The sequence below is a fragment of the Schistocerca gregaria genome, chromosome 1 (assembly GCF_023897955.1).
Source record: "Schistocerca gregaria isolate iqSchGreg1 chromosome 1, iqSchGreg1.2, whole genome shotgun sequence".
In the NCBI taxonomy this organism is placed as follows: domain Eukaryota; kingdom Metazoa; phylum Arthropoda; class Insecta; order Orthoptera; family Acrididae; genus Schistocerca; species Schistocerca gregaria.
The window spans coordinates 1,011,523,782-1,011,542,413 of record NC_064920.1 but is presented as its reverse complement, the minus strand read 5'-3'; the positions used below and the strand labels follow the sequence as shown (position 1 = coordinate 1,011,542,413).

Here is an 18,632-nt window from a genome sequence, read left to right as displayed (position 1 = left end):
TCGTATCTGTCGACCTTCTCTCTGTTCTTGTATGCGTCACTGGACCCTCTGTCTTCGTTTGCTGTCCTGGTTGATGCCGGAGGTGGCTCGTCAGTCGGTTGTTCAGCCTCTATGGTGGCAGTCGTCGGTGCAGATGTCCTCCTCTCCTGCTGCAGATACGCAGGCCGTTCACATGACACTATCAGAGGACGGTCGTTGTACCCTGTTTGAAACGTATGTTCATTGCCTCTTAACAACCAGGAAAGTCCCTTCGGAGGTTGCAGCGGCGCCCGTACAGCATCGGTTCGCATCACCACGTGTGAGAATGTCGCCATGCCCCTGTGTACAAGCACATTTCTTAATCCATGAAGTGATACCGGGGGCGGGTATACCTTGGCTACTTGCAGCTTCAGTTGCTGTAACATGTACGGCAACTCTGGTTCCATAGGCGTCTACTTTTTGAAATGAACTCTGACGGCAGGCGTAACTTTTCTCCGTATGTCATCTCGGCGGTTGACGCCCCAATATCCGGTTTAGCTGCTGTGCGTGGTAGTAGCAAAACTAGTGGTGGTGCTGCTGTTCAACAATTATCATGGAACTTAAGTTCTACGCCCTATCTCGACCATTCCATTCGTTGAGGGGTGATAGCTTGTGGTATAGCGCTGCTGGAATCCACATAAACTAGATAGCTCCAGAAACAAAGTTGACTCAAACTGTCACCGCCTGTCTGTTGTGGCATGTGCGGGACAACCGAATCGCGAAATACTCGTAGTCGTGGATGCCCTTACCTTTTTCGATGTCTTTCATTCTAGACTTTTCAGTTCCCTGTTAAACTCTTAGGTTTTGGATGTTATTTCCCATGTGCTTATAGTACTTTCCCTAGACGCCTGGCTCCTTAAGCAGACTTCTTTGTACATTTTGACAAGCATCTTTTGGGTGTGCTCAATTTTATTATGACAACTCACCATTGTGATTTGACTTGTAACGTGGATAACTTCCAGAAAGCTGGGACTCCATAATTGTCCATCTAAATTATGGAAATATAACCATTATAGACCTGAAGATGCGTCTATACTGACGTGAAACCAGTAAGTGCCAATAAGGTACCGTCACACAGCTATGAGGGTTTTGGAAACACCTCATTATTCTTGACTTTTTAATTGTCGTAATTTTTATTGTAGTTTGGATGGTTTTTGAGTGTTGAGTGTTATTATTGTTATTTCTAGCGTAATCACTTCTGCCCAGCGTGTACACCTGTCCACAGCCACAGACAAATAACGATCGCGGAAGTGGGCCCACGAGCTTTATGTGCATGTGGGAAAATCGACTTGTCGTTTCTGAAAAGTCTCCAACTCGTTGGTGCAGATGCCAGCCAACTTTGCATCTTAGACAGGCCATATACTTCTTCACCCAAATACCGGCCATACGAACTTCTCTGTCATCACCTTGGCAGTGGTGTACGCGCTGGGATGTGCAAGGCTGTGGACACTCAAAAACTGATTGAAAGGAGGATATAAGATGAACATCAACAAAAGCAAAGCGAGGATAATGGAATGTAGACAAATTAAGTTGGGTGATGCTCAGGGAATTAGATTAGGAAATGAGGCACTTAAAGTAGTAAAGGAGTTTTAATATTTGGGGAGCAAAATAACTGATGATGGACGAATTAGAGAGGATATAAAATGTAGACTGGCAATGGGAAGGAAAGCTTTTCTGAAGAAGAGAAATTTGTTAACATAGAGTATAAATTTAAGTGTCAGGAAGTCGTTTCTGGAAGTATTTGTGTGGAGTGTAGCCATGTATGGAAGTGAAACATGGACGATAACTAGTTTGGACAAGAAGAAAATAGAAGTTTTCGAAATGTGGTGCTACAGAAGAATGCTCAAGATTAGATGGGTAGATCATATAACTGATGAGGAGGTATTGAATAGGATTGGGGAGAAGAGAAGTTTGTGGCACAACTTGACTAGAAGGAAGGATCGGTTGGTAGGGCATGTTCTGAGGCATTTGGCATGGGAGGGCAGCGTGGAGGGAGACCAAGAGATGAATACACTAAACAGATAAAAACGGATGTAGGTTGCAGTAGGTACTGGGAGATGAAAAAGCTTGCACAGGATAGATTAGCATGGAGAGCTGCATCAAACCAGTCTCAGGACTGAATACCACCACAACAACAACATGGGTATACACATAGATTTAGAGACTTTTATTTAGAGACAATCGTTAGATTTCCTCCTGGTTGTTGAGCGCCCATAAGCCCCAACACACCACCACTACTCCTGGTATACAATACTTTTTTTTACAAATAACTTATTAAATAATGTAATGCCACACTGTTCACTCATATCTCATTATCAGTCACTCCACACAATATACACACATTGTTTCATAATACTTCACTCACTACACTCACAAACACACACGCTGGTGATCTCTGGGCCATTTTCTGTAACGCAACTTCTCATTTGCTCTCCTGAAAAACTGAGTGAGCATCTCTCTATAATGAGTGAGATGTTGAGCTCAGAAAGAGGAAGAGGTGTTAGTATTGTTCTATGCATAGATTGGGGTAAGTATTTCTAGAAAAGGAAAAAAGAAGGAAAGAACATAGTGTGAAGGTGTTATGTGGACTGTTGGATGTTTTATAATCATTATTATTATTATTTAGTTGTATAACTTTTTTTTTACCAAACCCCTACTCTGTTTTATCTAAGTAATCCTTCAATGTATAAAATGTATTGCACAACAGGTACTTTTAGCTGTCTTTTTAAATAAGTGTATTTTTGCAATTTGTTTAATCTCTTTTGGTAATTTATTTTACAGTTTTATTCCTTGGCAGAAAATGCTGTTTTGAGTTCTGTGTTTCTTTTTTCTTGGTAAATATAAGTTGAGTCTAGCTCTTGTTCCATGGTCATGGACAGAGCTGTTTGTGCAGTAATTACCAATGTTATATTTGATGTGTACAACTGACTGGGAAATGTATTCACATGGAGCAGTTAAAATCCCAAGTGTTTTGAACAGATCTTTACAATGAGCTCCAATACTATTTTTGGTTATTATTCTTATGGCTCTTTTCTAGAGTTTGAAAATTATGTTCATATCTTGTACACTTGTTCCCCAAAAAAGAATCCCATAGCTAAGAACTGAGTGTAGATTTGAATAGTATGTAACTAAAAGACAGTGCATGTTAGACACTGATGGTAGGATTCTACGGGCATAACATGCTGAAGACATTCTGTTTGCAAGTACCTTGGTGTTTTCACACCACTTCAATTGAGAGTCAATATTCATTCCTAGAAATTCTGCATTTGTTACACAGCCTATAGAGGTGCCATCTACATGTAATTTAACATTGTCATTTTGCCTCTTCAAACTGAAACTCATGGCATTAGTTTTCTTTATGTTCAATGTCACTTTATTGCTTATTGACCAGTCATAAACTTCCTTCAGAGTTTCATTTGCTTTCTCTACAAGGAGTTCTCTTGTTTTCTCAGTGACTATAATATTGCTGTCATCACTGAAGAGAAATTTTTCACCATGAGTAAGACTACTGGGAAAGTCATTGATGTATATCAGGAATAGTATTGGTCCTAATATGCTAACCTTGCGGAACCGCTTCATTAATGTATTTTGGTTCTGATAAGTGTTTTACTAAATGTTTAGATCTATTTGAAGTATGTGTTATCTCTACTCTTTGCACCCTATCTGCTAGGTATGACCCAGACCAGTTATTAGCCACCCCTTTTATTCATAATGCTTCTAATTTATTTAATACAATCTTGTGGTCAACTTTATCAGAGACCTTAGGAAGATCCAAAAATATGTCTGTGACATACTCATCTTTATCAAGAGCATCAAGTACAACTTTTGTGATTTGTACTATGGCTGGCTCCGTATTTTTGCCACTTCGGAAACCAAACTGTGATTAGCTTAAAAGATTGTATTTATTCAGGTAATTCATTTATCTGTCTTTCATAGTTGCTTCTATTATTATTGAGAATGGTGACAGCAGGGAAATGGACTGGTAATTCTTAAGCAAAGGTACAACTCTTGGCTGTTTTAACTTCTCTGCCGCGACTTTATTGAAATGCAGAACGCTTTTGTAGAAAAAATCATCACAGGTAAAGAGATTTTGTGTTATCAATATGAACCTACCGTAAAATGACAAAGTGCAGAAATTCACATGAAAGATCAACATCCTGACGACATAACAGACGTTTAAATCAACCTGACCCGCAAATTGAGCAATATCCCGGAGAGTTTCGTATGGTCATATGAATGTTTTGTACATTCTACTCAAGTGGAGGGGGGGCGGGGGCGTAAAACAACACAGGAGCACTAAAACACCATCTTAACTTCTTTCTATTTTTTTATTAATCTAATCTCGAAACCATCTGGACTGCCATGCTACTACAGCCTTGCATTTGTCCTCAAACCATTCCTGATTGGTCATTTTGCACTTACTGCCAATTTCACTTTTTATACATCTTTATTTCCTTTCCCCTGCTTTGGTCGCTGTATTTTTATTTTTATTTTTTTTCCTTTCATCAATTAAATTTAATACCTACTGTGTTATCCAAGGATTTGTACCTGGCATTGTCCTTTTAGTTTCTTGATCCTCTTCTGTCTTCACTGTTTCAAATTACCCATTTGTCTTCTCCTGTATTCCCTTCCTCTTTTTAAGTCAACCGTTGCCTAATACTCCATCTGAAACTCTCAGTAATCTCTGGTTCTTTCGAATTACCGAGATCTAAACTCCTTCATTTCCTACTTTTCCGCATTTTTTAAAATTTTTAACTTACATTTCATAACGAATAAATTATGATCGTATTCCACATCTACCCCTGGAACTGTTTTATAGCTAAAAATCTGGTTTCAAAATCTCTACCTTACCATTATATAATCAATCTGAAACATTCCATTGTCTCCATGTGACTTCCACATAAATATCTTTCTTATATGAGTTTCAAACCAAATGTTAGCGATGTTTAAACGATGCTCTATGCAAAATTCTGCCTGGCGGGTTCCTCTTTCATTCCTCTCCCTTTATAGACACAATGTTGTCCTTTGGCAGACCACACAGCGATTACCCATAAAAGTGTCTGAAAATATCTTTCCTTGGTTGCGTGCACAGGGTTATGTGCATTTTCATGTGGAATAGAGGAATGGTAGAGATAATGCGCAAGCATCTTTGATTATGATTCACTAAACATGGAGGTATAAATCTCAGTATGAATAGCATGATATGGGGAGCGATTTTGCTGACTTTGGATAAATCTCAGGAAACCTTCCTTGAGAGGATAAGAAAGAAAGAAGGTCATATGGCCGAATATGCGTTCCATGGGAAGGCTGACAGAGTAGGTTTCAATGACTGAAAGCACACATGGGGATGTTCTGTCTTTACTAGTGTTTTAGTGGTGTGGTGGTAGTGAATCATCAGCACCAGTACAGCATTGATGTGTGGATGGAGATTATTGGTGACCGCCCTGTGGTACCGGTCGTCCTTCCACAGCACCTCACACGTGAGGCATATCCGTTCCTGCAGCTCACACTACTTCCCCAACTGGAAGATGTGCCTTTGGTGGTACAAAGGCTAACGTAGCCACTACTTGATTGGTCTCCACTCCATTCCGCTCTAACGTACAGAGGCATCTCTATAGAATCTACCTTGACCACACACTGAGGCTAAATTAGTGCTGATGTTCTCTGTCACCATATCACTAAAACACTAGTACAGGCAGAACATTCCAACTTGTCCAAAGTGGTGTCATGTGTGCTTTCTGTTACTAAAAACTACAGTATCAAAGATTTTTCATCTTCATCTTCAAGTAGGTCTACCTCCCTTGGAATACATTTCTTGCCATATGACTTTTATGCTCCTTATCCTCTCAGAGATTGTTTACTGCCATTTGCCCAGTTTAGCAAAATCACCCTGTGTACAGGACTAAGCTCCGACCATCTGTACGTTTGGGAACATAGGGAAGAACTCAGAGAACTTTGACGTAATTGGGCTAAAACGGGGCTTCATTGTGGGTAAGTCCATCACAACTACGTTCTGTGGCCTTCTACAGGTTACAACTCAACGCCTTGCTCACTGTACAGATATTGACACTGGTTACGTCAATGCATGATGCAGTGTGACTTGCCCGAGGTGGCAAAACTCCTCAGGTTACATATGGGCACTGGCCATAAGTGAAACTTGCTGGTACAGTGGCGAAGTGTGCTTCTCCATTTTGAGTTTCTATCCCCTGTTTAGGATATTTTTTCCATGCACTTGTACTTCCAGGGGAGGGTACACTAGAAGTAGATATCAGCAAGGATTCATTCATCTCTGTGGTAGGCCACTAGAGATAATGTGAATATTTAATGACTGTGAATACGAAGGATCTGCATGAAAACAAATCAGTTATAATATCCCAATATTCTAATCATCTCTCTCATACATCTTGAAGATCCTTTACGTTACAGCCATGAATATCATAGCATGATATGTGTATATTTTCCGAGCGTTTAAGTCTTGCTTGGAAAGTAAATAAAGTTGGAACTCTTTCTGTTTTCTCCAATGTCTTTGTTAACTCAAGCCAGCCGCTGTGGCCGAGTGGTTCTAGGCTCTTCAGTCCGGAACCACGCGGCTGCTACGGTCGCAGGTTTGAATCCTGCCTCGGGCATGGGTGTGTGTGATGTCTTTATGTTAGTTAGGTTTAAGTAGTTCTAAGTCTAGGGGACTGATGACCTCAGATGTTAAGTCCCATAGTGCTCAGAGACATTTTTTGTTATTTCAAGCCAAGTCATGATTGAGAAACAAAAAACATTTTTACCGGCTGCATATTGTGTCTTGAAAGCACACCCGCTAGTGCTGCTTGCTGCTTACTTTTCTTATGTACACAGTGTAAGAAAAAGTCATGGACAAAGTTTCAGGAGACATTCCTCACACATAGAAGAATAAAATGTGTTACATGAACATGGATCAGGAAACGTTTTATTTCCATGTCAGAGCTCATTTTCTCCTTCTCTTCATAATCACATTAATCATGGGAAACACACAGAAACAGGACATACCAGTATTACATGAAATGTTTTCTTAGTCTACATGAAATGTTCAAAATAACGGCTTGGTTATGTTTGGTTAATATGTGCAGTATGTTGCAACTCTTAGGTTGTCCGCCAGTGTTTGTTGTTTGAACTGAACGAAGATGATGAAATGTGATTCGCTTCATTGTTTGTATTGACATGCGGTTAACTTCACTGCTCTCCTAGCGCCCATCACGTAACCTGTTTGATGTTCAACATGGACTTGGTTTCTGGTCAGTGCAATAGAAGTGTACCCAAAAGTGGAGTTGGCAGGTGCCTATTAGCTATATGGATTAACAGATGACAATGGCCGTGGCACTCAGCTTTGGTATTGGGGGAGGTTTCCAGAAAGACAATGCTCTGACAAGAGGATGCTTGAAACAACTGATCGTCCTCTTAGAGCATGAGACCTTTAAGCCTACTACTCACAACTGTGGGAGGTCTATACGAACAAGGACACCTCAACTGCAGGAGGAACTTCTTCGTGCAATTGATGACAACCCTAGTGTCAACGTAAGACAATTAGCTGCAACAAGCAATGTTGACCACATGACAGTCTGTTGAGTGCAACATGAGGACCTGCTGTATCCGTACCATGTACAGTGCATACAGACACCGTCAGCAAGAGGTTTTCCTGCTCGGGTACACTTCTGCAAATGGTTCATTAAACAGTGTGTCAATCTTCACTTTAGCGTAAATGTAGTGTTCACAGATAAGGTTTAGTTTCAAAGCAGATGATTAAAATGATGAAAAGTTGTAAAAAGTGGGCTCTTATATAAGCCATGTCTATATAACACATGTTCTTCCTCTATGTGTGAGGAATGATTCCTGAAAGTTTGGCCATACCTATTTGTTATGTCCTGTCTAATCAACATAGTGCATACAAAGACAACAGTAGAAGTACATTATTACATCTCTGTTGGGCAGATATCATAGATACTTCTTGTGCCCCTGAGTCTGAGCTACAGATCATACTGTACGCCTTGTGGAGGGAAACTAAACTCTTTCGACAATGCCTTTCTGAGAAATAATGATTTTGACTGAACCTCTACAGCATCCATTGCAGCTTAGAGCTTCTCAGAAGCCCCAAGTTTTGACTTATGGGCCACCAAGGGCTGAAATGAGTAGGCAGCCATCCGGCATGAGAGTACAATGCCTTACCAGTTTCTGGCTGGAGGCTGTAATCGCATTATTAGAATAAAAGCTATGGTGACATTTTTTATTTAAATCAGTAAAAAAATTTATATGAGGGTCACTCCAAAAGAGCACATTATTTTTGTAAAAATACAGTTTTCATTCTGCATCTGTGAAAGTTTTACAGTGTGTAGATACATCCTTCCTGCTTGTTTTCAAACTTAGTTCAACCTGTTCCCGTGAGTGGTGCCATCACAGCATGTCTTCAAAATGGCTGCTACACGTGACGTTCATCAGAAGCAATGTGTTGTCATAGAATTCCTGTGCTGTGAAAACGAGACAGTGTGAAACATCCACAAGAGGTTGAAAAAGATGTATGGAGATGCTGCTGTCGATCGCAGTACAGTTAGTCGGTCGGCAAGCAGGTTACGTGATGAAAGGGGGCATGGCAATATTGAGGATTGTCCTCACAGCGGCAGGCCTCATACTCCACACACTACAGACAATGCACACAGCGTAAACGAATTGGTGACTGCTGACAGGCGCATCACAGTGAATGAATTGTCACGCTACGTTGGGATAAGGAAAGGAAGTGTTTGCAGAGTACTGGAAGTGTTAGCGTTAAAAAAGTTTATGCCAGGTGGGTTCCCAGAATGTTGACAGTGGCTCACAAAGAAACAAGAAAAATGGTATACAGTGAACTTTTGGAACAGTACGAGAATGGTGGAGATGAATTTCTTGGAAGAATTGTGGCAGGTGATGAAACATGGCTCCATCATTTTTCACCAGAGACGAAGAGACAGTCAATGGAGTGGTATCATACAAATTCACCTAAGAAAAAAAATTCAAAACCACACCTTCTGCTGGAAAAGTTATGGCTACAGTGTTTTTCAGTTCCAAAGGACTCTTGCTTGTGGACATAATGCCAAGTGGAACCACCATAAATTCTGATGCATATGTGACGACACTGAAGAAACTTCAAGCCCGACTGAGTCGTGTTCGACCACATCGGCAAAAGCAGGATGTTTTGTTGTTGCACGACAATGCACGGCCACATGTCAGTCAAAAAACCATGGATGTGATCACAAAACTCTGATGGGCAACACTGAAATATTCGCCTTACAGTCCTAACCAGGCTTCATGTGACTATCATCTCTTTGGGAAACTGAAAGACTCTCTTCATGGAACAAGGTTTGAAGATGATAACTCCCTTGTCCACGCTGCCAAAACAGTGGCTCTAACAGGTTGGTACAGAATCTTACCATGCGGGTATACAGGCGCTGGTTCCAAGATAGTGTAAGGCAGTTGAGAGGGCTGGAAATTATATGGAGAAATGAAAATATTGTTCCTGAAGGATGTATCTACACACTGTAAAACTTTCAAACATGTAGGATAAGAGATGGATTTTTAAAAAAATAGTGTGCATTTATTTTGGAGTGACCCTCGTAATTATCAACGTGACACGTATTAGAAGACTCCCACCAAACAACGATTTTGATGTCTGTTCTGTATGACTGATGATTTTCTGTGCTTTTCAGGGTAAATATGGCGTGTTTTCCATTTTCCTGTCGGACAACATAACATTTGAAGTGTCGCCTACTGTGGGTGAGCAGAGGGCCAGCTTCCACCTCAGAGTGAGAAACAGTGAGCTGTTGGACTACGAACAGCGGCATCAACTCAGTTTCCACGTCAGTTGCAAGTATTGTCACATATGTAATCCTAGAAACAGCACTCTCATTCACAGTAATTCAACAAGTATTGTAAGCAGCTATGTGTTTAACACAAAAAGTACTGGTTTTGTTTTTAAAAAGCAGAGAAATTAGTTTTGAGTAGTTGCATAGAACTGTTGATGGGCATCATATAAGATCATTGACTGATTGGTGCATATGGAACCAAGTGGAAAGGTTCTGGGCTGTGAACTAAACTAAGCCTCCAAACAGGCTATTCATTCAAGTGAAGAGCCAGCTGCTGGTGAAAAAGTTACTTGTTTGCCATTCTGTTTTAGAATTATTGATCAGTCACTTTTTATTATTTTTGGATCATGCTGTATTTTATCTTGTCCTTGCTGAAAGGAATGTGGTCAGATCCTACATATTGACAGGGCACAGCAGGAGATATCTCTACCTGACATTGCAGTAGGAGTAATGGTTATCAATGCCCACCGATTTGCTCTTTCACCCGTGTAATTTCAGGCAAAATTTCAAATATCATGCTAAGATGCAAGTTGTTCAGGGTGCTACAGAAACATTAGCAAGATAACAGACCTACAGCCATAACTATGACAGTCAAAAACAATTATAGCTAAGAATGCCAATGCCTTCATATTGTAGTGAACTTACATAGAAAACATTGTTAATTCGATGCAGTCTCGATATACATTTGAAATGATGCCAGTAGTCACATTATTTACCTAGAGGTTTTTCCAGTCAAGTACAACTATTAGTTGTAGCATGTAAACCAAGGATACCTAAACTAACCACTCCACGTCAATTACAATTATAAGTACATCTATACTCTACAAACCACCATGAGGTGCATGACAGAGAGTACGTCCCATTTGACAGTTATTAAGGTTTCCTCCTGTTTCATTCACATATGGAGTGCAGGAAGAATTATTGCAGTAATTATTCTAATCTTATTCTCACGATTCCTATGTGAGCAATACCTAGGGGGTTGTAGTATATCCCTAGAGTAATCATTTGAAGCCGGTTCTTGAAATATGGTTAATATACTTTCTTGAGAAAGCTTATGCCTGTCTTCGAGCGTCTGCCATTTCACTTCCTTCAGTATCTCTGTGACACTCTCCCATGAATTAAACAAACCTGTGACCATTCGTGGTTCCCTTCTCTGTATACATTCAATATGGTCTGTTAGCCCCATCTGGTATGGGCCCCTCACACTTGAGCAATATTCTAGGATGGGTTGCACGAGTGATTTGTAAACAATTTCTTTCATAGACTGTTTCCACTTCCCCAGTATTCTACCAATAAACCAAAGTCTACAACCTGCTTTACCCACGACTGAACCTATGTGATCATTCCATTTCAGATCCCTACAAAGTGTTACACCCAGGTATTTGAATGATTTGACGAATTTCAGTAGTGAATCACTGATATTATGATCATAGGATACTATGTTTTTTTTTTTCATTTTGTGAAGTGCAATGTTTTACATTTCTGAACATTCGGAGTAAGTTTCCAACGTCTGCATCATGTTAATATCTTATCAAGATCTGACTGAATAGTTATGCAGCTTCTCTCAGATAGCTTAAGACAGTCAATGAGCATCACATTACTTGTCATTAGCGTGACATTTATGCCACTGAGCAAATTTCCTATGTGCAGTTGCTTCTAAGAAAGAGATACGCTCTCCAGAATCCTATACTGGATCAATGGCTGAGCAGAAATTTGCAGTAGTCATGAACTGTTCGATTCTTGGGTTTCAGTGGTAAATGCAGTGATAGACAACATAGGGTTACAGAACGTCAAATAAATGTGCGATTATTGTTATTGATATAAACGTCATGCAGATCGGGTGCTACAGCAATGAATTACTGGGAAGATCAGATGTCTCAAATCAGTCACACAGTAATAATACCAAGTAAAAGAAACAATAAGAGAGCATTTTCTATTTTGCGTTGTGAACTGGCACCGTATTTAAAGGTTCCCTAAATTCAATGTCTGCTCTGAATGCTCGTCAGTGTGCTCCACCACATCAGATGAAATGGATAGTGTCATACAGTAAATGGAGTAGCGCTAGTCAGTGTAAAAGGTATTTTTTAATTTCTGGCTACAGTCGGATTCTTTAGTTGAGAGCAACATAACAATTCACCACAAAAATAGCAATACCATATGTGAAGAACACAGAGCGAGTTGAGTGCTGCCAACATGGATGAGCGACAGATTGACTGCTCGTCCCAAGAACCACTGTAAGAGTTGCAGTGCTAGATAATTAACCAAAGGACGCACTTTCTGACTGATGAGAAATAAAAAAATATTTGTTTTAAACCTGAATGCTGCAGGATGACCTGATGATGATCAGTGGTTGGGAGTCAAGTAAAAGTGTGCCTGTAGATTAAAACAGAGCCACCAACACAGACACAGGCATTAGCATGTCACTTCGGTAGTCAGGGAGGCCCGCCGGCACCTGATCGAATCCATATGGCAGATTAACGACAAGGGCTGGTGTGCCAACCGGACTGGTGTGCCAACCGGCATGTATGGGGTTTTTAGGCGATTTACCACATTAGACTATGCAAAGACTGGGCTGGTACCCACATCCTGCATCAGTTACGTGGTTCGCGAACATTTAGAAAATGTTCATGCTCTTTCACATAGGATAACACTAGACATTTCCAGTTGGGAGGATGGGTGTTGGGAGAGAGAAAGTGATAGCAGCAGGAAGAGCATCCAGCCATGTTCTACTACAAACATTGCCAAATACAAAAATTAACATGTCGACTCAGAGAAGATACTGGATAAAGGCCAAGAAAAGGAGGAAGGCTACAGATTAAAACATTTTTTCCCTGATCATGTTGTCCAACTGACAACATGTTGAAAATATGTAATGGGGGAAATCATTAATTCAACAAGATATATTATTCAGGCCTCTCAGGTTTGTCATACAATTATCTTAACGATCTTCCATTTAAGCACATCAAGCAGAATTACTTCTTTTTGCAGGAGAAGCAAGTATTATAATCAGTCCCGTTAGAAACACACCAACAGAAGAAACTCTCAATACTGACTGGTTTTCTGCCAATGGCCTCTCTCATACTTTTAAAAAGTCTTAGCATATCGAGTTCTGCATATTAAATGGTACATCACCAACAACAAATTTAAAGTATGAACAGGATTTAGTAAACAATGTAGATTCTTGAAAAATTTTAAGTGTACATACTGATGAAAATTCAAATTGAAAAGGGCACACATTTTACAGGTTCTTAATAGCAGTTCAGTTCAGTCTCTTTTCAACACTGTATTATTGCAAATCTTGGATAAAGAACTGTCAGTAAGTTCACATTGCCTATTTTCATTCAGTAATGTCATGCAGAATTGTACATTTCGTAACTCATCTACAGGAAAGAAAGTCATTTTTGCATGAAGACAAGTCAAAACAAAACAGTATGCTGCACCCCATCGATCATCTTATCTAACTGTTTGAGTCAACAATGTAGGAAAAGATAGATAGCTACTTACTGTAAAGAAGACACATCAGCTAGTAGCTATCTATCTTTCCCTATATTGCTGATATTCCTGCCTCTGGTTTCCATCACTTGTTTAAGGATTTAGGTACTTTTATTACAGTATTGCAGTACCGTATGTATATAATTTGTCTCACGAAAAATTTTGTAAATAATCCAGTAGAGTTCAGAAGGGATAATAACATTTATGAAATGAAATAATCGTTTGGCATTAGCATCTATAATTATAATAGGAGAAAGAAAATACTTTCATTACTTTTAATTAAAGTTGACTGTAGCTCAGGAATGAACAAATAATGTTACTACTAAAGTCTTTGATAAATTGAAAGGTAAAATAGAGTCTGTGGACCAGGAGAGTAACTTGCTCCAGCCGATCTTTTACTCCCTGAAGAAAGCACCAAAATTTGTTTAGACAGCAGCAGAATAGACCTGATGCAGTCTGAAGGTCTGGATTGATGAAAAATCACCACCCCTAATCGGGATTTGTCCCAGATTTCCATGGCAGGAACCTAGCACTCTGCCCGTGTTCTTCTGAAAATAACTTTATTGATAAAAACTGTTGAAATTACAATTCATGAAAACCTACAATTCTTGTTTCAAAAACATTACATATACATTACATAGAACATCAATAAATATTACAACATCAGTATACTGATCACGACTCCCCATCGCGATGTTGGATGCTGCCAGGTGGCGTTGAGGGCATGTGACGCGGTAAAAAAAGTATGTAAGTGGAGCGGACTCGGAAGGGAGTCACCCCAGAGAAGATATGGGTTCCATGTGAGGAAATCCACAGAGAAAAGGAACTTTGACAAATGATAGATTATTAGTATTATGCAGAGCCTGTGAACTAGTATTTCGGAAATGGTGACGCTGGATGAATGTTCACGTGTTACTGTCGTGAGCATCTGCAGAAAGAGGTAGAAGGACAGTGAAATTACCACTAGGTGCTAAATAGTTGGACGTTCAAAGTTTGTACTGGAATGTTTCACTACAAACAGCAAGAAACACCGGCTGAAAACTACCGTACTATATTTAATAAATGACCATAAGGCACAAAAAAACTTTGCCAAACACAGTGAGCAAAAGTTTATTCAACAGCATGGGACACCTTTGAAAACTGCTAAATTTAATAATGAATATACTGCACAAACAGCTTTGTCAGTATGTAACTTTAGAACTGCTACAGCTGCAACTGCACACCGCAAAATGTACTCACAATGCTGACACTCACAAATAACAGACCACTTGAATCAATAACAGAACAAGAATGACTAAGATGAATAAAAATCCACTGATAAATTACTTTTACAGGAAATATTATCAGTAATAGTACACACATCAAAAAAAGTTTTGCATCACCCTGGTTCCCAGAACTCCTGAAGATAGGTGTTGACTGTGGATACTGTATCACAAACACAATCCCTTTGACTGTTCAGAGATGTCACTAAACCCGCGCAAAGATGTAAACAACAATTCATGAGCAGCGCCTATTAGACGGTGAGGGTCCAACAGCCGAACAGTTCCAGTCATTCCAGCAAGAAGGTGGTACTCGGCCCATGTTGTCTGTAGTTTAACCATGTCTAGACGGTCAGTACCACAGTTCGATTGCATCCGCATTATTACTCTGTGCCAGGAATCACTCTCAACAAGGGAAGTGTCCAGGACTCTCAGAGTGAACCAAAGCAATGTTGTTACGACATGGAGGAGATACAGAGAGACAGGAACTATTGATTATATGCCTCGCTCAGGCCGCCCAAGATCTATTACTGCAATGGATGACCACTACCTATGGATTAGGAATTGGAGGAACCCTGACAGCAATGGCACCATGTTGAATAATGCTTTTTGTGCAGCCACAGGACATTGTGTTATGACACAAACTGTGTGTAATATGCTGCATGATGTGCAACTTCATGCGCCAATGCTACAATTTTCCAATTTTCTGTCATGTGTATACAAAAGTGTGATATCAGTAGTTTGCCCCAATAGTTCCCTCAAGGCTAGGTTTGTGATTGGGAGGTACATATGACCCTGAGGACACTGAAGCAGATGAAATCTATTCAAGCTACAAAATTCATCAGCTACAGTTCCCAGAGTGCACTGTAAGCCATTCAGTATAGGTACCCACCGAGCAAGGTGGTGCACTGGTTAGCACACTGGACTCGCATGCAGGAGGACGATGGTTCAATCCCGTGTCTGACCATCCTGATTTAGGTTTTCCATGATTTCCCTAAATCGCTCCAGACAAATGCCGGGATGGTTCTTTTGAAAGGGCATGGCCGGCTTCCTTCCCTGCCCTTCCCTAATCCAATGAGACCGATGACTTCGCTGTTTGGTCCCTTCCCCCAAAACCAACCAACCTACCAACCAGTATAGGTACCCAGAAAAAATACTGTCCAGTCCATCCAGGGCACCCTCATTTACCTAAGGAAGAGTTGATATTGTGCAGACCATGAGGGAATTCAGGGCAACAAGCTGGCAAATGCAGCTTCCAAGGAGGCTTGTAAAATACCTTCAGTAGATAAATCTGTTTCCATCTTATTCTATAATTGTTGACAAGAAGGGTTATGAGAAGAGGAGTGAGGACTGTCTGGAAGAAAGAGAGAATAAGCTGTTGTTGGGGAAGCCAGCTACTGATTGTGGTATACCTTCTTTCTGCCACAGGATGAAACCAATTATTGGTTCTGGCGTACCTCCTGCTAACTGCAAAGGCAACACGATATGCTCATTGCATATCTGACACTGCCTTTTGGCACATGGTTTCCTTCTCCAGTAGTAACTACCAGTGTGTTCTACTTGCGGTGCATCTCTGTCTGTATCGAGCATAGATACATGCTCCCATTCTAGTGCATCACAATCTTCACTAACTTCCTTCCTCCCCTCCAATCCCAAGTACAATATGCATCTCCTCCACATTTAAAATGCCACAGAAGATACTTGGGAGTTTAATAATAATAATAATAATAATAATAATAATAATAAAATAATAATAATAAAATGTTTTGATATAATGATAACAATTTGTTTGCCTCAGTGCTGTTTGCTTCTGGGATCAAGCAGTCATGATTGCCATGATGTGCTCCATTGATACCAGAAGAAACATTGCACGACTCAGCTAGGGACTTGCTCTAAGGTGTTGTTGGTCAGTAGCTTTAGATGTGTCTGTGGTTAACACTTTACTAGTTATTAATCTTTGCACTCATAACTAGAGTTACTATTTCTCCTTTAACAACAATGTAGGAAATGATTAATTCCTACTTATCATAAAGATAACATGTGAAGTTGCAGACAGGCACAATTAAAAGGCACTTACACATAAACCCACCTTCACTGAAAAAAGAAAACACACACCATTCATTCACAAAAGCAAGCACACCACACCCACACAAGACTGTCAGCTCCAGCAGCTCAGTCCAGAACACAGCTATCACATGGGATGGTAGCAGAAATCTGGAGGGAATGGGGGAAAGGAAGGGATAGCAGTGTACAGGCAGGGGAAGAGAGGAGCGCTGTCTAGCAGAGTGAACAGGCTCTAGAATGCCAACAGGTGCAGCGCCAGGAAGTTGTGGGACAGGGAGGTGGGGAAAATTGAGTGAAAAAGGAGAGGAACGAGGAAAGATGGACAAGTGTGTTGGCAGGGGGTGACAAAGAGTGTAGGAGACAGGAATGGGGAGGAACTGATAGGACTGTTGGGTGAAGGGTATGGGGACAGTATGTTACTGTAGGTTGAAGCTTGGATAATTATGGGAGCAGAGAATGTGTTGTAAGGATAACTCCAATCTGTGCAATTCATAAAACCTGGTGGTGGAGGGGGCATCCAGAGGGCTCAGGTAGTGAAGCAGCCATTGAAATCAAGTATGTTATTTTCAGCTGCATATTGTGACACAGGATGTTCTACTTTGCTCTTGGCCATGGTTTGATGGTGGCCATTTATCCTGGTGGATGGCTGGTTGGTAGTCATACCAATTTAAAAATCTGTGCAATGATTGCAGCAGAGCTAGTAAATGACGTGGCTGCTTTCACAAGTGGCCTGGCAACTGATGGGGTACGATAAATCTGTGACAGGACTGGGTGGGTAGACTGGGCAGGTCCTGCACCTGTGTCTTCCACAGGGATATGATCCTTGTGACAAGGGGTTGGGTTTGGAAGTGGCATAGGGATGGACTAGGACATTGTCAAGGCTGGGTGGGCAATGGAATACCACTTTAGGAGGGGAGGGAAGGATCTAGGGTAGGATGTCCATAATTTCAGTGCATGATGATAGGTAATCAATGCCGTGGCAAAGGATGTGGTTCAATTGTTCCAGTCAAGAGTGGTATCGAGTGACAAAGGATCACTATTTTGTGGCTGGTTCTTGGGAATGGTGGAAGGATTGCAGGTACTGTTGGTGGTTGATGAGTTTAATGTGGACAGCATTTTGACAGCTGTTATCCATTTCACACCAAAAAATCCCTCACATACAACTTGGCTACACGGCCACAGCATACGTGCAGTGACAAGAACTCCCTTGCCCAGTGTGTGGAGTGTCTCACCAAGCCCTTCACAGACAGGCACTATCCTCCAGACCTAGTCCACAAACAGATTTCTCATGCCATTTCCCCTCATATGCTCTATCCTCCCATCACCCCCAGGAACCAGCCACAAAGGTGTGTCCCCTTTGTCATTGAGTACCACCCCAGAATGGAACAACTGAACCACATCCTTTTCCAGGGCTTTGATTACCAATCCTCACGCCCTGAAATGAGGGGCATTCTACTCAAGATCCGTCCCCCCTTTCTGAAGTGATGTTCCGTCACCCACCCAAACTCCACAACATCCTAATCTATCACCATGCCATTCTCAATCCTAATACTGTGCCACAAGAGTCATATCTCTGTGGAAGACCCAGGTGCAAGCCCTTCCCAATCAACCCATCCAGTACTCCCTATTCCAGTCCTATCACAAGTTTATCCTACATAACCAAGATCCAAGCCACCTGTCATTTACCATCTCTGCTGTTATCATTGCACAGATTATTATTTTGGTATGACTACCAACCAGCTGTCCATCAGTATAAATGGCCACTACCAAACCATGGCCAAGAGCAAAGTAGACCATCCTGTGGCACAACATTCTCTGCTCCCATAATTATCCCAGCATCAACCTACAGTAACATACTGTACCCACACCCTTCACCAAACAGTTTCCACCCCCTCTGTCCTATCACTTCCTTCCCATTCTGGTATCGTACACTCTTTGTTTG

General features: G+C 40.9%; 1 protein-coding gene across 1 annotated transcript in view; it reads left to right on the top strand.

The window, feature by feature from the left end:
* The window catches only part of LOC126278769 (cadherin-86C), a 396,441-nt gene that overhangs the window by 235,474 nt on the left and 142,335 nt on the right, over positions 1-18,632 (top strand). The window contains exon 10 of the mRNA XM_049979049.1: positions 9,720-9,869. Coding sequence (XP_049835006.1) covers positions 9,720-9,869 — 150 coding nt within the window. The remainder of the gene's footprint in view (positions 1-9,719; positions 9,870-18,632) is intronic.